The sequence below is a fragment of the Hippocampus bargibanti genome, linkage group LG20 (assembly GCF_051943395.1).
Source record: "Hippocampus bargibanti isolate YZ-2025 linkage group LG20, ASM5194339v1, whole genome shotgun sequence".
NCBI classification, from domain to species: Eukaryota; Metazoa; Chordata; class Actinopteri; order Syngnathiformes; family Syngnathidae; genus Hippocampus; species Hippocampus bargibanti.
Window position 1 is genome coordinate 476,720 of NC_142753.1, and position 20,303 is coordinate 497,022.

The 20,303-nt window shown below is 42.2% G+C and overlaps 1 protein-coding gene across 1 annotated transcript; it reads right to left on the reverse strand.

Annotated features, from left to right (window-relative positions):
* Positions 1 to 14,445: 14,445 nt before the first annotated feature.
* On the reverse strand, positions 14,446 to 18,700 carry LOC148882565 (ADP-ribosylation factor-like protein 4A). Its single transcript, XM_089023597.1, has 2 exons — positions 18,543 to 18,700; positions 14,446 to 16,439 (listed from the first exon to the last, which is right to left on the reverse strand). Exon 2 carries the CDS (start codon positions 16,396 to 16,398, stop codon positions 15,796 to 15,798), a length of 603 nt encoding a protein of 200 aa, XP_088879723.1. The 5' UTR covers positions 16,399 to 16,439; positions 18,543 to 18,700; the 3' UTR covers positions 14,446 to 15,795.
* Positions 18,701 to 20,303: the final 1,603 nt, after the last annotated feature.

Genomic DNA, 20,303 nt, shown 5'->3' on the forward strand with positions numbered 1-20,303 from the left:
GTATTTTGTGGAAAATCCAATGTTATCGAAAATTGAGCGTCATATCAAAAATTGCTCAGTCGAGCAATGACATCATTACAGCAAGCAAGGTTGCTCGATGTGGCGACATATGTGAGCCCAAAATACACATTTATTTTTAGCCACGTCACATGTTGTATGATTGGAAAGTATAGTGTTTATTCATTCGTTTATTTATTTATTTGGAGGGTGGGAGCAAGCCCGGATAAATACAGAGGCTTGTGTCAGGAAGGGCATCCGACGTCAAAGCTTGGCCAAAACAAACATGCGGATCAAACCTCTGAAGACGGAGGACACTGATTCGCTGTGGCGACCCCGTCAAGGGAAAAGCTTGCCCAAAGGAAAAGAAGAAGAAGGAGGTTAAAAACTCCCCAAAATTCAGTTCACTATTAATATAAAACACGTTACTTTTACCTACACGTTACTTTCGTTTAAAATAGCCTTAAACTAGGGGTCGGTAACCTGTGGCTTGCGAGCCATAATTACATCTGGCTCGGCGATAAAACTAAATACATAATCTCGCTTTTTCGCTGTTCATTTCCTGTTTGGGAGGCAGTTGGCGGAAAGCGCAATTTTGATTGGATGATACTGACATAGATGCCGTTCATGTCGAAACAGGTAAACGCCTCCTTTAAAAAAAGATGAGGATATCGTAAACTTCAGGTTGAATGGACCGAAGGATTCACTTTTGTGAAGAGAAAAGGTTCTGCCGTGGTTCTAACTTGCAATGAAACAATACCATCGATGAAACAGTCGAATAACAGTGGCACTTTGACAAGCCCCATGCTAACGTTAGCATCAATATACTTCTGCCAGAGACAGCAGAAAGCAAGCGCCAAGCTATTGAGCAGTGTGCAGGCTAGCTAGCAGCAACTTTGCATAGGATCCCGGCAGTATTTTACTTTTATGGCTCTCTTTGTCAAAAAAGTTCCCGACCCCAGCTTTAAAGGACAACCGACACCATTTTTTGTTTCAAAACTGACATCAGAAAAACTTTTTATAGTATCTAAAATACCCAAAACAGGGTAGAACTGCTTCATGTCATCACAAAGAGGGTACAGCAAGTACTGAAGAATGAATGACTGTGTCTTTGTGTTGTCATATTATTTGTTGTTGTTTTTTTTCCCAAGATGGCGGTGCGTGAACACGCAGAGGCCCCCCTCTCTCTCCTGGCAAATTGGCCTTTTCATGTTTATTATGTTTGTTAAAGTCATTCTAAGTGCCTTGCACGCTGGGTCCGAGAGGACAGTCATTTCATCCGTGCTGTATGTCATGCATATTAGCATCTTTGACAATAAAGCTGACTTTGACTTTTTGATGTTTTTAGTCAAATGTAAAACACCAATAAAAATGTGCCACAGAATGACATCGGAACTGGGGATCTTCAGAAAGTCCCGCCCCAGTTCATGACGTTACGCCAGGATGTCTTGCCTTGCTCAAGAATCAAAACAATGGGCTCACGGCGTTCAGATTCGGAAAAGATGCTTTCTTGTTACTCATCCAGTTATGAATATGATTCAAATAGTTCTGAAGAGGAAAGCATAAATGTTTGCAATCGATTAAAGAAGTCCTTCCGTATCAATTCGAGCCGTCAGGACTCCAATGTAGCGTCCCAGAAAATGCACAAGATGGCGCACAAGCTCCATTGGAATTGGGCTGATTTGTCTGCTGGGAATTTGTGTCAACTTCTGAGAGAAGCTCTAGAAGAATCACTTGCTTATATTTTCCTCTTAATCCTTTCATGTACCATGTAATCTGAAAAGCTGTCCACTGCCGTTACTTCTGTCCCTGCAAGGGTTAATTGCACGACACCTTGAGTTTAAGTGGACCATGTTCCCCATCTCCATTGTTGAGGCAGTTGACCGGAGATGCGGTCGTTGCTTGTCATGGCGGAAGTTCCCAAGCGCAGTGGTGAACAATGGGAGGGGATGCCATCAAGATAAAGAAATACCCTGGTGCAAGCTGATGTGTACCAGTTGGTCAAGCGGAAGTTAAATTTGGAAAAACTAAGGCAAAACTTGGCCGTCGGAGTAGTTCAGGGAGATCAAGGAAAATTACTTTTGGACGGCTTCGATGAAATTATCGTCGATCATCTGGCATCCGAGCAATGGGAGGCGGTGCACCATTGTATCGTGGAGATGATATTGTTGCCAATGTCTACTCGGGTGGGGGACACATCCTTCTCGTCCCTTCTGTGGAAGTACATTCTGAGGACTCTGAGGTGGTCTTACTTCTCTCTGTGTTTGAAGACAGGAGGTTAAAAAGATCTTCAGTGGCAAGGCTATTGTAGTGGATGACATCTGCTCGGAGTTCCTCAAGTCCATGAGACTGTCTAGGTTCATACGTCTCTACAAAATCATATGGACACCGGGAACAGTGCCTGCGAATCGAGAGACTGGGATGGAGGGCACCCTTTTTTAAGAAGGGGGATAAGAGGATGTAAGGGTGGCTTGGTGGTCTACTGGCTAGTGCGTCGGTTTCACAGTGTAGAGGTGCAGGGTTCAATTGCAGCTCTGACCATACTGTGTAGAGCTTGGGTACTACGTTTCCTCCCACGTTCCAAAAACAGTGTGGCAGGTAAATCGAACACTGGAAATCACTCCTAGGTGTGAGTGTGGATGGTTGTTCATATCTGTGTGCCCTGCGATTGGTTGTCAACCAGTTAAGGGTTTCGCATACCTACTGCCCAAAGACATCTGGGATAGGCTACAACACGCCCTGCAACCCATGTGAGTAAAAAGGACTTAAAGTGTCCCAAAACTGCCACAAAATGAGGTCGGAACTGGGCAGATTCAGAAAGTCCCGCCTCCTTGTTCGTGACGTCACTATCGGTCACACACTGCCTTGCTGCAGAATCAAAACAATGGCTTCAGAGAGTTCAGATTTGGAGAAGATGCTTTCAAATAGTTCTGAAGAGGAAAGCATAAATGTTTGCAATTGATTAAAGAAGTACTTGCGTATCAATTCAAACCGTCAGGACTCGCAGAAAATGCACAAGATAGCGCCCAAGCTCCGTTGAAAATGGCCTGATTTGTCTGCTTGGAATTTGTGTCAACTAGTATCAAATAGTAGTCTGAGTCTCTGGACTAGTCAACACACAACGATTCACCATCACGTTATTTATGTGTTTTCCTTCTAATTTCGCCATCAACACGATGTTTTCAGACCAAACAAAATACCCAAAATGCATTGTGTGTCACTTTCTCGGTCAGGGACGTTCCTGACGTGACGTCACGTCAGGAATGGTCACCAACTCGAAAACAAGACTTCCTGAATATTCAGCGCGAGTCTTAAAAGGTAAAATATCGCTATATGCGGTGGAATCTTTGGAAAATGCGCTCAGTGGAAGTCTTTTGAAGTGATTTTACAAATGATGGACGCAACTTGTCCGGAGGTGTCGGTTGTCCTTCAGATTCCATTACTAAAGTCAGCAACCAGACTGTCTGTTTCATTCTGAAGTCTTGAGTCCTTTGCTCCAGCAGTAAGTAAGTCTACTGAAAATGTTCAAATAATTGATACACTCAGTATGCATTTTTAGCAAAACAATGTGTCACGTTTGAGGAGAATGTGCGGCTCTTTTGCCAGCGAAGCTATTTTCCTTTTCTTAAAGGAAAACAACACCTCCCCCAGCTATTGTTCTCCTCACACTGAGGTCACGAACAGTGTGAGGAGGAACAAAAACAAGCTGGAGATTCACAGTGGTGAAAAATATTTGCAGAATTCTGCCTGACAATTTATACTAAGTTTGTGTTTGTCTCACCGTTTGTCTGTCTGTCTCTCTGTCTGTCTGTCTGTCTCTCTCTCTCTCTCTCTCTCTCTCTCTCTCTCTCTCTCTCTCTCTCTCTCTCTCTCTCTCTCTCTCTCTCTCTCTCTCTCTTATACTCTTTTTCTCTCTCTATCTCCAATTCCCTCTCAAGTCGAGTGGTGTTTTCGGGTTTGCTAAAAAAAACACGTCAGTCGTAATCTGAGTGGTAAAAGCCTTGAATTTTCTGTTTTCACTCGATTTGGTTGAGAACAGACATATTCGAAACACCAATGTAAACAAAACCAATGTATAAAAATCCATCCATCCATCCATCCATCCATCCATCCACAGTGAAACTCCTCTATAACGAAACCTACATGTGCTAAAATACCCCCCGAGTGGGAAACAATCTTTGCAAACGCATGAAAATCATTTCCTCTTTTCCGCCCCCCCCCAAAAAGTCCCTCTGTTGCATAATCTGAACTAATATTTTCCCCCATTGTCTCGCAATAAGCTTCACGACAACGAAAACAAGCCTACCGCTAAAGTAAAATAAAACTTCAGTCTGCCAGAGCGAGTCCGACTGCCTAGTTAGAAAATGGCAACCACCAACGTTGGCTTCCACATGCGCAGCAGTCCAAGAATTCTTTGTTGCTATTCGTTTCAGATACAGCGCGAACGCATTGCTCGGGGATAAAATGACGACAAAACAAACCTCAGCAGACCAAGGTTCTTCACAAGGAGTTAAAAAAAGTACACCAGTAGCTTGAAGAGGGGATAAAAGTACAGTGATACCTCAGCTTATCAACTTAATTGTGTGTCTTCCAAACATTAATTTCCCATAGGAAACCTTTAAAAATGAGAATAATCCCTTCCAGGTCCCCATAAAACATAATTTTCTACTAAATAAGCCTTAAAGGGCAACCAACGTCACTTTTTTGTTTTTAACTGACATCAGAAAAATGTTTTATAACATCTAAAATACCCAAAACACGCAGTATGATATTTTTAGTCAAATGCAAAACAGCAATAAAAATGACTTAAAATGTCCAAAATCTGCAAAAGTTGCGAATTGGGCATTTTCAGAAAGTCCCGCCTCCAGTTTGTGACGTCACGCCAAGACGTCTTGCATTGCTTGAGAATCCAAACAATGGCTTCAGATTATCACTTGAGAAGATACTTCCTTGTTACACATCCACTTATGAATACGATTCAAATAGTTCTGAAGAGGAAAGCATCCATGTTTGCAATGGATTAAAGACTTTATTCCGTGTCATTTTGAGGCAAACGGGCGGGGGGGAATGTCTTACCAAAAAAGAGGCAAGAAAATGGCCACAGAGCTGTGAGGAATGAATCAGCCCGTTTCCACAGGCTGATAAATTCATTCCATGGAGCTTGGACTCCCTCTGCTGGCGGCTTTTGGGTGTAACACACGGTTTCCCCCCCCCCCCAAAAAAAAAGCAGTACAGCAAAATACATTGACGTGATGGAAAGACGCTACAATGCGTCTTTTTTACGGTCAGAGGCGTTCCTTCCGTGACGTGACGTCATGAATCGTCACCAACTCAAAAACAAGACTTCCTGAATGTTCAGCGCGAGTCTTAAAAGGTAAAATATAGCTCTATGCGGTGGAATCTTATTAAAATACGCCCAGTAGAAGTCATTTGAAGCCATTTTACAAATTATGGACACAACTTGTCCGGAGACGTCGCTTGTCCTTTAAAACTACACAAAATATACCTTGTTTTATGTATAATCAGTGTGTATTGTATGTGCTATCTTCTATTGCCTGAGACCGTTGCTTAGACATCACAGAAACACCCTTAGCCACATGTAGCAATGGTCGACTTAGCATACTGGTAACGGCATGCTAAGTCACACAAACGCACACCTTGTTCGTGTTTCTCGATGAGCTCCTTCTTCTGCTCGACCGTAATTTTCTTTTGTGTGTCCTCTTTGGCTGAACACTAGCCTGTGGTGGGGTCATTTTCGGTCCCATAATAGCAAATGTATCCTTGATAACAAACCACGTGTGCCACGTATGCGACCAGAGAAAGGCGGTGTGGAAAAGTTGTCCCGCAGCCACGGTGGCGTTGTTTGGCTGTGTGGTTTGGTGTTCCTCCGCCAAAAACTAGTCCGCCAGCCATTGTGGCGCTCCTGACGTGTGTTTCCCAAAGTCTAGTTTGTATGCCAAGATTATATTCCCGCGAATTTAATGTTTGTAAGGCGAAAAGTTCGTTGGCTAAAGCGTTCGTAAACCAAGGTATGACTGTAGCATATTTTCCGGTGCGTAAGGCCCACCCGAGTGCAAGCCGCAACTTCACTGAAGGACAAAAGTTGTTGAAATATAATCTAGAAATATATCAAAGTTTTCAAAATATAAGGCACAGCACATTATAAGGCGCTACGTTATTTCTTGTACAGAGGGAAATGGAGTCGGTGGCTGCTGACAGTCGTTGCGAGACCTCTTGTGGCTCAATATTGCTCCACATGTAAGGCACACCTGCGTATAAGGCGCAGGGTCATCTTTGGAAGAAAATCAAGGCTTTTGGGTGCGCCTTACACACCACAAAATATGGTAATCGAGATGAAAGAGGGAGGAAGTGAAGGTGAATGCGACATTTTGCAATGTTTTCTTCCTATGCATGCTATATGAAGTGTTTCGTCTCCTCATATTTCTGCACTATTGGAATAACAATAAAGAGCAGACTTCCTAGCCAAACACAAGAGGCCAACTTCTTCCAGGTGTTTGATTGACTGCATTCTTCAGAAGCCGCAGAGCGGAACGTCTCAATCTGTTCAAAGAGCGCAGATAACCCACAGTGGATTTTCACTTCAAGAGCTAATCAATCCAAGGTGATCATGAAGTAAACATGGTGACTACTTGTTAGAATCTGTACTTGTCTCCATGTTAGTGTTGAAGTGAAATGCTTAAGTGACTTTTCTCCACCGTGGAAATTTCTGCCGCATGTGGCTGCCGTTGCTCAAACTTGCTATCTGGCTATTTAGCTAGCTAGCTACCTAGCTATCTATTTGATATCTGGCTAGCTACGTAGCTAGCTATCTATTATCTGTTTAGCTGGCTATATATTAGCTATCTAGCTAGCTATTAGCTATATATGTGGCTAGCTGGCTAGCTATTAGCTAAATATTAGCTAGCTTTCTATGTATTTGAGTTACTTCCGGGTTGAGTGAACGCTGGCGCGTGTGGCTGCCGCTGCTCAACCTAGCTATCTGGCTATCTAGCCAGCTAGCTACCTAGCTATCTATATGCTATCTGGCGAGCTACCTAGCTATCTATCTATTTGCTATCTATTATCTGTCTAGCTGGCTGTATATTGGCTATCTAGCTAGCTATTAGCTATGTATCTGGCTATCGATCTAGCTGGCTAGCTATTAGCTATATATTAGCTAGCTTCCTATGTATTTGAGTTACTTCCGGGTTATTATTATTATTATTATTATTATTATAACATCAAAATAATCTACATAGGGAAGGAAGTCGATGATTGTGTCAGTCAAGGAGAAAACCAAAAGCCTCATCTTTTGTTATTTTTGTGCAAAAATACTTTTGTCTGCAAAAGATTATCGAAGGCAAGCAGGGCCAGGCTGGACATGACAGGACTGCCGGCATCTGTGCCAAACATGTGCTAAGTTACGTAACAGCTTGACAGCCAAAGTGTTTCCACTGACAGTTCCAATTTCATCGGCCTGCTTCCACTTGGATTTTCCCTCTGTGTTTGTGTTTGTGTGTGTGTGTGTGTGTGTGTGTGTGTGTGTGTGTGTGTGTGTGTGTGTGTGTGTGTGTGTGTGTGTGTGTGTGTGTGTGTGTGTGTGTGTGTGCGCGAAGAAAGGAGTAGAAAGAAAAGTAGTTGTTTCAAACATACAAACACACCCTCCTTCAAACATATCTTTTGTTGTAGGCTGAAAATGATAGAAAATGACACAATAATAATAATAATAATCATCATCATAATCATAATAATTTCTAAGCACCTTTCAAAACTCTCAATGTCACTTTACAGTCACAGGATCAGTTTTTTTTTTGTGGGTGAGCAGAGGTAGCCACACGCGCCAGCCACCGGAGGTAACTGAAAAAGATTGAAAACGAGCTAGCTAGCTAATAGAAAGCTACTAAAGATAAAACATAGTATTTATAAGCGCCTTTGAAAACTCTCAAGGACATAGCTAATAGATAGCTCACTAGCTAGATAGATAGCTATATAGCTAACAGCTTGCTAGCATTACATTATGCTACTTAGCACATTCAACTAGCTTGCTAATAGACAGCGACTGATAATAATACATTGTATTTCAAACATTTCTGCTTTTATTTCCAGGGACATCTCATCTGGATTTGATGCATTTTTTGGAATGGAAAACCTCCGACCTTCATTTTCTTGAATGCTATTCTGTTGTTTTGTTCACTCTTCTATTTGGGGTTTATTGTACTGCTGTGATGATGTCTTTCAACATGAATGACGATTATTGGATCCCTCACTCCTCCACCCTGCTGGAAAATCCATGCATCAAATTTATCTCCACTATTATTTTCACATTTCAGCGCCTCGATATTTGAAGTCATGCTTGTTATTTTTTTGCCAAACGTTCCTATTTACATCACATCAACCATGCTTTATATTAAGGGGGGGACTCATTTTTGTCATGGGCCGCATTTTAGTTACCTGTTCCTTTGGAAGGCCATTATGACTGAAACCATATAAAAAAAGTTGACAACAGCGCTTTACGCAGCTATTGTTTAAAAGACAACCGACACCTCCGGACACGTTGTGTCCATAATTTGTAAAATCCCTTCAAATGACCTCTACTGAGCGCATTTGACAAAGATTCCACCGCATATAGATATATTTGACGTTTTAAGACTTGCGCTGAATATTCAGGAAGTTGGGTGGATATGGTGGGGTGAGGTTCCATTTGGATCAATTTGGATCGTTGGTACAACAGCCTGCTTAGGGAACATAGATTAGTAATACTGATGAGATGATACCGGAGGAAGTGGGGCAATTAGGCCAGTCATTAGTCAGGACAATAGGAACAATCAGTAGAGTCGCAGGGAGTATTCCTCTGCTCCCCCCAACCTGAGAGCAGGGACCTGTTATAGCAGAGTCTACCAGTAAGACTTTAGTTTGCTGACAAAGTTTCTTGGATAAGAAGCGAAACGTCAGACACCTTCAAATTTGTACAGATGACGGCTGAAGAAACCTTTTCATCGATGGACCACTCCTGTACGACTGAGAGCTTACACAGATGTTGCAATGTTGCAACCACTCGTGGAGTTTGGGGGTCACTGCCCCGAGTGCTCCGCCCACCACAGGCACGACTGTCACCTTTACCTTCCAGGCTCTCTCCAGCTCCTCTCTGAGCCCTTGGTATTTCTCCATTTTCTCATGTTCCTTCTTTCTGATGTTTCCATCACTCGGGACCGCTACATCCACGACAACGGCTTTCCTTTCCCCTTTATCTATGACCACGATATCTGGTTGGTTGGCCATTACCATCTTGTCAGTCTGTATCTGGAAGTCCCACAGGATTTTTGCTCGGTCATTCTCCACCACCTTGGGAGGTGTTTCCCATTTTGACCTTGGGGTTTCCAGTCCATACTCCGCACAGATGTTTCGGTAGACTATGCCAGCCACCTGGTTATGGCGCTCCATGTAGGCTTTCCCTGCCAGCATCTTACACCCTGCAGTTACGTGTTGGATTGTCTCAGGTGCCTCTTTGCACAACCTACACCTTGGGTCTTGTCTGGTGTGGTATATCCCTGCCTCTATGGCTCTGGTGTTCAGGGCCTGCTCTTGGGCAGCCAGGATGAGTGCCTCTGTGCTGTCCTTTAGGCCAGCCCTCTCTAGCACTGCTCGGACTTTCTGAGATCAGCCACTTCTGCTATGGTTCGGTGGTACATCCCGTGTAGGGGCTTTTCCTCCCATGATTGTCCCTCTTGCAGCACCTCATCCTCTGTTCCCCATTGTCTGAGACAGTCTCTGAGTACATCATCCGCTGGAGCCTTCTCTTTGATGTATTCATGGAGCTTGGATGTTTCATCCTGGACAGTGGCTCTCACACTCACTAGCCCGGGTCTTGTTCTTGCCATTGAGCTGGCTTCTGAGGACTTGCCTCACCCGCTGGAGGTATTTGGCCGTAGCCGCTTTCCTTGTTGCTAGTTCGAAGTTGCCATTGGCCTGTGGTATACCGAGGTACTTGTAGCTGTTTTCAATGTCTGCTATTGTTCCTTCAGTGAGTGAGACCCCTTCAGTGTGGACTACCTTGCCCCTCTTAGTCACCATCCGACTACATTTCACCAGCCCGAATGACATTCCGATATCACTGCTGTAGATCCTGGTTGTGTGCATCAGGGAGTCTATGTCCCTTTCGCTCTTAGCAGACAGCTTTTAGTCATCCATGTAGAGGAGGTGACTGATCGTAGCTCCATTTCTGAGGCGGTATCCATAGCCTGTCTTGGCGATTATCTGGCTGAGGGGGTTCAGTCCCATGCAGAACAGCAGTGGGGAGAGTGCATCACCTTGGTATATGCCACATTTGATGGACACTTGCGTTAGTGGCTTGCCATTGGCTTCAAGTGTGGTTTTCTACATCCTCATCGACTTTGCAACGAAGGCTCTCAGGGTCCTGTTGACCTTATACAACTCCAAGCATTCAGTGAGCAATCGATCTATCTATCTATCTATCTATCTATCTATCTATCTATCTATCTATCTATCTATCTATCTATCTATCTATCTATCTATCTATCTATCTATCTATCTATCTATCTATCTATCTATCTATCTATCTATCTATCTATAAAATTTATTATTATTATTATTATTATTTTAAAAGATCATGTGGTGGCCCCTGGGCCTAGATTTTGACACAATTGCTTTGATAGCAAGGAAGAATTTGATTGAAATGAAGAAAGAAATAATAAAAAAAGAAACTAAAAAGGAAATGATGCCACCATGTTATCTTTGGACGACTTGATTGGTGTCATTAGCGGGAGGCGTCACGTCGGCAGACTGCCAGGCTCTTCTCAGGAAACCAAGTCAAGCAGGGAGCGGTTTCTCCGCCCTTATCAGCACATCCTGTCCTCCGCCGTGACGACCGCACTGTTCACACCCTCGACAATCTAATGCTGGTCAGGCTGGGGGGGGCAACACATCGTCATCAAGCAGCTTGAGCAAACGTCACAATGTTGAACCTTCGTGCTGAATCCACCCTCCTCAAAACGGATGCTAGTGCTTTCTTGGTTTCAGCTGTAAGACAGTCAATCAAGATTGCTCAAGGAACGGACGGGATGCAAAAAACAAACACTTTGCTATCCGCCATGATGTGTATCACTGCCCAAAAGATGGTATCATTAGCAACACAATATGTCAATCAAGATTCATCTTTTTCTCGCCACTGCTACTTTGAACGTTACAGAGTTCATGAAACGTTGCAGTTTCTTTGCTAGCCTTGCGATTTGCTAGCTAACAGCCACGACACAAAATGGCTGACATTGTTAATATGGATATTCATTCCGGTTCATTTGACTTTTCGCAAATTTAGGGAAACAAGCGGAATTCTCTCTCTTTATTCTTCACATGTGCAAAGACAAAGCTGATAAACAGCAAACAACCACAAAGGTATTTGACAGCCAAAATGCGACACGTATGCAATATTTTGGGTCTTTAATTCAACCTTGACCTCGGTTTTGGTTTCTCACAAGTTTGGCAGGACAAAATCCTGGCATTTGTTGACTTTGTGGCTCAAAAAGGAAAGAGTCTGCGTGTTTCCTGGAAGTCACGGGGATTGTTTGGGAACGTGTGACCTCTGAAACCTTTTTTTGTTGTGTTGGTTGTTCATCTGCCAAGGATTACAGAGGAGGGATAGCTTCAACCTGAAACGCCACTAAAACTTTTTTTGGGAAGGCTGGATACATTTGTGAAATCTCCCAATTTGCATGGATGTCATTTATTATTATGTATCGTCTTATTTTTTACTCAGTCTAGAGTCCCCAACGCAAATACACAATGTAAAGCACTTGCTCGGAGCTAAATGCTAACAGAAAGATCAGCCTGAATTTCATTTGGAGGCTTTAGCAAAGTTCATTTTGTTTTTGCGCGTCTTTGTCAACATGCCCCCCCCCCTCCTCGTCACCTCCACCAATTGAAGACTCGCAGATCGGGAGTTCCAAAATGAATTCGTAGTATGTAAATCCGTTTGATTTGGCCACGAAATATGTTTTGGCTTCATGTGTAAAACACATGAGGGACATCTCTCAATCTCATTTGTTATGATGATGTGCATTTCTTTTTTTTAATTGGATGAACATCGTAAATTCTTGCGCTAGTCTGACTGTTAAGAATGTTCAAATCATTCTTTGGAAATATATAAAGAGTGAATAATAGTTTTACAATTGCTCAAAGTAATTTGAGAATACAATCGACGAGAAGGTTTCTTCATTTGTACTTCTTTGAAGGTGTCGGACGTTTCGCTTCTTATCCAAGAAACTTTGTCAGCGAACTAAAATCTTTTGCTGGTAGTTTGGCCCTATATATATATATATATCCCTACTGTCCAGAGGTGGCGGTGCCAGACCTCTGCTATGATAGGTCCCTGCTTTCAGCTTGGGGGGAGCAGAGGACTATTAACCTGAGGATACACTGATTACTTCTATTGTCCTGCCTAAGTATGGGGTCTACGACACACCTGATTGCCCCATTTGCCCTGGTATCGCCTCATCGGCATAACTAAGCCTATGTTGCCTAAACAGGCGGGTCTAGGAACGATTCAAATTTAACCTCACCCCACCATGGCGATTTAGTGAAGGGTTTTGCTGTTTTATGAAAATAGCTTCTTTGACTCCCCTTTCAAAGCATCTATCTTCTTTCGCTAAGATTCGAAGCGCATTGTCATCAAATGAGTGGTTGATAGCTTTTAACCTTCTCATCGATGGATATCTTACAACGACGTATTGATGATACAATGTTTTTGTTTCTCTTATCGAAAAAACAAAACAAAACAATTTTCCCCACTAAGTAAACCACATTGTGGATTTGACCTTTGAGATTTCGCTTCGCTGGCCAAACAAAAACATGAGCAAGCTCAATGATATTTGCAGCAATTCTGTGAATTTAACAACACCGGTTTAGCAAAAAGTTGAGGGTTATATTTTGGCCATCGCAGATAACCAAAATGAATCTTGCCTGAGGCAATGAAAAAAAATATGTGCTTAAGTATCGATGAAAAGGTTTCTTCAGCCGTCATCTGTACTTCTTTTTGAATGTGTTTGAAGACGTTTTCGCTTCTTATCCAATTAAGATGCTTCTTCAGCGAACTCAAGTCTTACTGGTAGTTTCGGCCCTATATATATATATATATATATATATATATATATATATATATATATATATATATATATATATATATATATATATATATATATATATATATATATATATTGCTGACGAAGTTTCTTGGATAAGCGGTGAAACCTTGAAATTTGTACAGATGACGGCTGACGAAACCTTTTCATCGATGGACCATTTCCTGTACAACTGAGAGCTTACACAGATGTGTGCGTAAGTAGCAATGTGATCGCAACAAGACAAAGGACGGCACTTGAGAGCCTTTCCTCTCGAAAAGGATGTTTTCACTCTTGTACTGAGTGGCAGATGATGCATGATTGTCATCATTATCTGACTAGACAAAACAAAACACTTTTCTGATAACATCGTGTCCACCATTTCCCTGTTTCAATCTACGTTTAGCTTGACACTTGCTTGACACCGTGTTTGGTTCAAATGAAGAAAAGTGAAGCAAAAAAAAAACTCGAAACAGCATCCATTTTCAGTTCCTGTAGTCAGAATATAAAGTTTAAAGGACAACCGGCACTATTTTTGTGTTTCCTAACTGACATCAGAAATACGTTTGATAGCATCTAAAATAGCCAAAACACGCAGGCTGATATTTTGAGTCAAATGCAAAACACCAATCAAAATGACTTCAAGGGTCCCAAAACTGCCACAAAATGAAACCGGAAGTGGGCAGATTCAGGAAGTCCCGCCCCCTTGTTGGTGACGTCACGCAAGGACATCTTGCCTTGCTCTAGAATCAAAACAATGGCTTCAGATTGGGAGAAGATGCTTTCTTGTTACTCATCCAGTTATGAATACGATTCAAATAGTTCTGAAGAAGAAAGCATCCATGTTTTATGCCTTCTTTATGCACGTTACCGCAATTGGCTGCGACACACAACGATTCACCATTGATGTAGTTTTCCTTCTAATTTCGTAATCAACACGGTGTTTTCAGATGAAAAGAAGGACCCAAAATGCATTGTGTCGTTTTCTGTCTGGCCGTCTGGGTGGTTAGGACGGGTGGTTGTAACTCGCACCGGTCGTTAATCGGATTTACCTGTATATATATATATATATATATAATAGTAGTAGTAGTACACTAATAATAGTTGGATATTCATTAGACGGACAATATGAGTTTGCGTATTTTGTGTGCCAAAGCCCAAGGTCTTAGTACAACGCCGGTTAAAATATTTGACTTTCTTCTTGTGTCACATTGTGCATTGTCGTCTTTATCGTGTAAACGTCAAAAAGGGCACAAATCTTCGTGCAACAATGACAAGAACATTTCCCGCAGAGTCACAAACTATACATTTGATTGCATTGCGATACGATACAGTGTGTATTCTCCAACAAAAACAAGCTTTGGTATCTCATCAAAATATTGACATTGATTGTTTGGACAGCATGAGATTGGCAGTAAACCAGCCAGCCATATACGACCTTTGAACTCAACACATTAAAATAAAAAAAAAGGTCATACTGGACTGTACTTTCGTCTGTTGGATTGTTCCAGTTTTTTTGGACAGATTCATCCACAGGGAAAAATTGATCCGATTGTACTTGATCGGGGTTTAATGCTAAGTGACCCGAACAAGCGTTCCATTCAACCATCCAATCACAAGATGACACGGAGGGGAACAAAAACACTCATGCATGAAGTGTCTGAAACTCATGACAAAAAATTAGCGGACAGCAGGGCAGACAACTCTGAAAAGTTGCCTGCCCGGCCATAAAGTTGCCCGCCTCCTTTCTTCGCAAAGTATAACGTTTTTTCTTTTTTTAATTGAGGCTGTACCTAGCACAAAAGCTACCTTGCTGAAGATTTTGCTCCCAGCATCAAAACAAACCCCAAAAGGAGGCGGTTTGCGTTGCGTTGTCTGCTACAAGCGCCTTTCATAACTCAAGTACACTTTACAGTCACTGTATAAGCTAAGTTGACGTTTTGTAGCGTCACAAATTTTGTTAGCCCCTTTTGAATCTTTCTTCAGCATTTACTTTGGAAAATGATATGCTAATGCACGACCTTATAAGGCTCGGGAAAGTCCGAAGCATGAAGCAGGCTTCCGATTGGCTGCCGTGACGAGTATACGAATTGCCAAACGAACCGGTTTGTACGCGTCTCATTTTCGGTTTTGATGAATGCAAGTATTTATCGTGTGTGGTCGTTGTGTGTACGAACCGTTCTGTGAAAGGATCCGGGTTAAAATTTCACCGAATACCAATCGCTGAAGGAAAACCAATTTGCATACTGGGCACGGCAGCCAATCAGAAGCCTGCGTCGTGCTTCGGACTTTCTCGAGCCTTAAAAGGTCGTGCATTTGCGTATCATTTTCCAAAGTAGATGCACAGAACCTCAGCCGCAGAAGAAAGATTCAAAAGAGGCTAACATTTAACATTTATGACGCTACAAAACGTCAACATACGTTATCCCGTGACTGGAAAGTGTCCTTGAGAGTTTTGAAAGGCGCTTGGAAAGGTGTTCATGTGGCTTGTAGCGTTTGCTTTATTGAATAACGTTTTACTTGATTTTGTTTTGTTTTTGTCGCTGAAGAAGTTGTCGGCCACCCGGGCGGAGACGTTTTGTAAGTTGTACGTACGCCCGTCGTAAAAGTTGCGCAGACGTTATTTCAGACGCCGATGCATGCCGCGTTGCCTGCCTACTGGCGCTCGTTATCTCCTCTTCTTCTTTTTCTTCTGTTGTCGCAGCGTCTTCCTCCTCTTTGTGATCATGGCATGCAGTTTGCAGAGGCCTTCGGGCAGGCCCTCGCCGATGATGGCGCAAGCCGGCTGAAGGCGCCAAGGCGCGGCGGCGCCGAGCTCGCCCAGAGCTAACATGTTCTCCATCTCAGTCATGCTAAGAGAGTTCCTCAAGTCTTGCTTATTGGCCACCACGAGTACAGGAACCCCTTGGTTCTCCGCCAGCCGGCTGATCTTATGCAGTTCCGTCTTGGCCTCCTCGAGGCGCTCGGCGTCCGCAGAGTCCACGACAAAAACTATGCCGTCGGCGCGGCGCGTGTACGGACGCCACAGAGGTCGAAGTTTTTCCTGACCTCCTACGTCCCAGAAATGGAAGGACGTAGAGCGCCGGTGATCCTCCAGTGGCACTTTGATCTTCTCCGTGTTGAAAGCCTTTGTCGGGACGGTGTTGACAAACTCGTTGAATCGCAGCCGATACAGAAGTGTGCTCTTGCCGGCGCAATCCAATCCAAGGATGACCACGTGCAAAGGCTGGAAAGACGGCGGGCAGGTGACTTGGGATAATCCGTTCCCCATCTCGGTATCCGGAGGAGGAGGTCGCTTCAAATTCAGCGTGCCTGCGGCGGCGGAGAGGGGTCGGGGGTCAAGAGGGTATGCATATGCGCTCCAATTCGACACAAAATAAGCACGCTAGTCACTTACAAAAAGACAAAATGCTCATCGGGTGTAATCATAAGAATACTTTTCACAAAACTCTCAAGGTCACTTTACAATCACAGGATACGTTTTTCTGCGGGTGAGCAGCGGCTGCCACACGCGCCAGCGTTCACTCAACCCGGAAGTAAGCCGGATAGAAAGCTAGCTAGTTAATAGATAGCTAATAGCTAGCTGGCTAGATAGCTAAATTCATAATGGCCCCCGTGAGGAAACCGTAACTATAATGTGGCCCACCCATCTGTATGTATAAAAATCTCATTTATTTCATGAAATGGGACCATTTTTAAAGAGAAATATTTTTTTTGGGGGGGGAAACAAAAATATCTGACTAAAAAATATATATAACCATTCCTCCCATGAAAAAAAACATTTTAAAAATATGTACAGTATTCATTTATTTATTTATTGCTCAATTCTATTTATTGACGTATTTCCCCATTATGGGACAAATAAAGGTTTCCTGATTCTGATTTATTGATTTATTCATTCATTCATTTATATACAGTAAAGTCTCGTTATATCGATATTCAAGGGAGTCCGAAAAAATATCGATATAACCGGGACTATCGATATATCCGACCCTGTTTGCATGTAATTTTCTCCGTGCGTGCATAGAAATAGTATCGATATAACCGGGACTATCGATATATCCGATATCGATATAACGAGACTTTACTGTATTTATTTGGTTGCTTATTTACGTCATGATTCATTTATGTATGTATATATTTATTTGTTGGTGTATCCGTCTTTTGTTTTGGACTACACATCCACACATGGAAAAAAACAAAACAAATAACAAATAATATGACAACACAAAGGCACAGAGAGTCATTCAGAGTCATCTATTTGCAATCTATTTTCTATCTATTCGCTGGCTACCTAGCTAGCAATCTTGCTGGCTAGCTAGCTGGCTATCTACTAGCTATATAGCTATCTAGCTGGCCAGCTATCTAGCTAGCAATCTATTAGCTATCTATTGTGGGATGAATAAAGGTTTTCTGATTCTGATTCTGATCTAGCCAGCTCGTTAGCCATCTAGCTAGCTATCTATTAGCTACATAGCTAGCTTTGTATCTATTTGAGTTATTCCGGGTTGAGTGAACGCTGGCGCATGTGGCTGCCACTGCTCACCCACAGAAAAACTTCTGTGACTGTAAAGTGACCTTGAGAGTTTAGAAAGCAGCTTAGAAATGAAATGTATTATTATTATTATTATTATTATTATTATTATTATTATTATTATTATTATTATTATTATTATTATTATTATTATTATACTGGCAGAGAAAAGAATTGGAAGTAAAAGAGCAGGACGGATAGTGTTTCATTTGCACAACATCTCGAGTAGATCGGCCAGTGTCAAAGGAGGATCGATAGGCTAATTTCTACATTGAGAGTGAAAGCAAAAAAAAAAAAAAGAAGAGGATTTGAAATGCTAATACCGACATCAAAAGGGAAAGCAACAACAACAAAACAAATGCTTTGTCCTTGTTCCTAAAATCTAAGGTCTGTAAAACTGGTGTGAGATAAAAAACAAAGTTTGACCTAACGGGTTGCTCAGCAACCGAAGACGTGCGATTAAGATTAAAATGCACAAGTGGTCAGGAGCCCCACGGAGCACTCGATTCATACCTACTTGAAGACGATAAAACATCATCCGAATGGTTTACAATTTGATTTATTTTCTTTTTTCATTTGACAAGATTTTGGTGCCAAAAGACAAAGCTTTATTTACACACCTAGCTCATAGCTGGCGTTGATTTTTTTTCCCTTCCGCACACAAATTAAAAACATTGACTGTAAACTTTGATTTGATCACAAAATGCACCTAGGGCGGGTTCTGGTCCATGACATTTATTCATAAAAAATAAGAACTTGGGTTTAAAATAGATTTAGTTGGAAAAACGTATTTTTTAAATGTCATCAAATTAATCACGTTCGTTCACGACAGAAGGTAGAATGGAAGATTTTTCAAATTGTAGAATGAAAGAGAAACTTACACCGGCGGGGATTATGAAGCCATTGTTGATAGTTCGCTGCTTTTCAGGAGACATTGACGGAAGACCCTCTCAGACCCTCTCAGACCCTCTCAGACCGTCTCAGCGCCTCTCAGCGCTTCTCAGCGCATCTCCTCTCAGATCGCCCTTGAGCAAACCCGAACCTCCCACCACCTTCTCCGGAAACGTCAAGCCTGTTGAATTAGCATCACAGTTGCCGGTAAGCGATTTCAAAGTAAAACTTTTATACGACATGACAGCTTTTGAGTTTATTTTAAACCATCATTACTGATATTTAATTAGATTTACCTATCCAAATCGTGTATGATATTTACGAATTTGAATAATTTAAAAATGAAATCTATTTATTTTGATAGACTGACGACTGTGCAGCAATATAAAGCTTTTATTATGGTAAATATAATTCCGTTGTCGCTGCAATAGCCGCGAAGAAACCTTAAAATGCGACACTTTATATGAATAGCAATTTGCGGATATAAAATAAAAACGTTCTTCAGCGACACGCGACCGAAATCGTTGTTTTGATCCATGCAAAACCCGTCAAATAAATTGTTCACTTATTTGCACTTATTTATTCTCACTTATTCTGGCCACGAAACCGCATCTTCAAAAGAACCGGGATTCATTTTGCACTCTCTTAATTGATCGCACAATGACGTAAAGCGAATACAAAAAGTAGTTTGTTAAAAAGTGTCTTTGAAAAAAATACAATAATTTGGATTAATATGTTATTTCATAATGTAGAATTGTGTGTGTTTCAAGTTAAAGTTTTTAATTTCAGATGAGTTTTGCTTCCACGTAACAAATGGAAAATCTTTCGTACATTATTACCAATACTATTTAGGTGATGACGAATCACTGTAGCGATGGTGTCTATGTGTAACGGAAGTTTGGGCTTTAAACTTTTTTACGGTGCTGCTGACCTCGTGAGGACGTTAGAGCGAAGTACAGTATCAAAATGTCCGCTCGTCTGTCCAAACAGTTTCATACGACTATTTGAAGAGCTGTGTCCGGCGCCACCAGGTCTGGACATTAGGGATATATAAATGGGGCCGATACGACCAGTCAGACTTTAGTTCGCTGACGAAGCCTCTTGGATAGGAGGCGAAACGTCCGAAACCTTCACTTTTGTACAGATGACGGCTGAAGAAACCTTCTCATCGACTATTTGAAGAGACTGCTGCTGGAACAAAGCGCACGTTAAGCAGCATTAAAAAGCAAATAAACAAAAGCAAATCATGTGATAGGCATGAAACAGAAAGACGCATAGGGGAAGAAAGATATAAACCTCCAATTAAGAGCAAATTCATTCATGTCGTATGTACGTGTACGAGTGATGTGTCGTTCGCGAACGAAACGGTCCTTAGAGCAGGATCTCTGAAGTGAACAGAGAGTCGTTGTACTAAATTCATCCTGTCTACTTGTTAACTAATGTTAAGCAGATTCCTTACTTACAGACAGTGTATTGTAGGTGTCGCCCAAACATGTCAGGTATTTGAACACCTACAATACACTGTCTGTAAGTAAAGAATCTGCTTAACATTAGTGAACAGAGAGTCGGTTCCTAACAAGGAGCCGGAAATGGGAGCCAACTTTTTTGTCCTCTATTCCCCGCCCCCAGTCTTCGGTTAAAGCCGCACGTGATTGGTCGATATCGGCGGTAGAGGAGGGAGGGGACAATTACAGACACACGCCGCAGTGAGGAGGAGGTGGGTGGTGGGGATTAGGGTGGACAAATGTTAT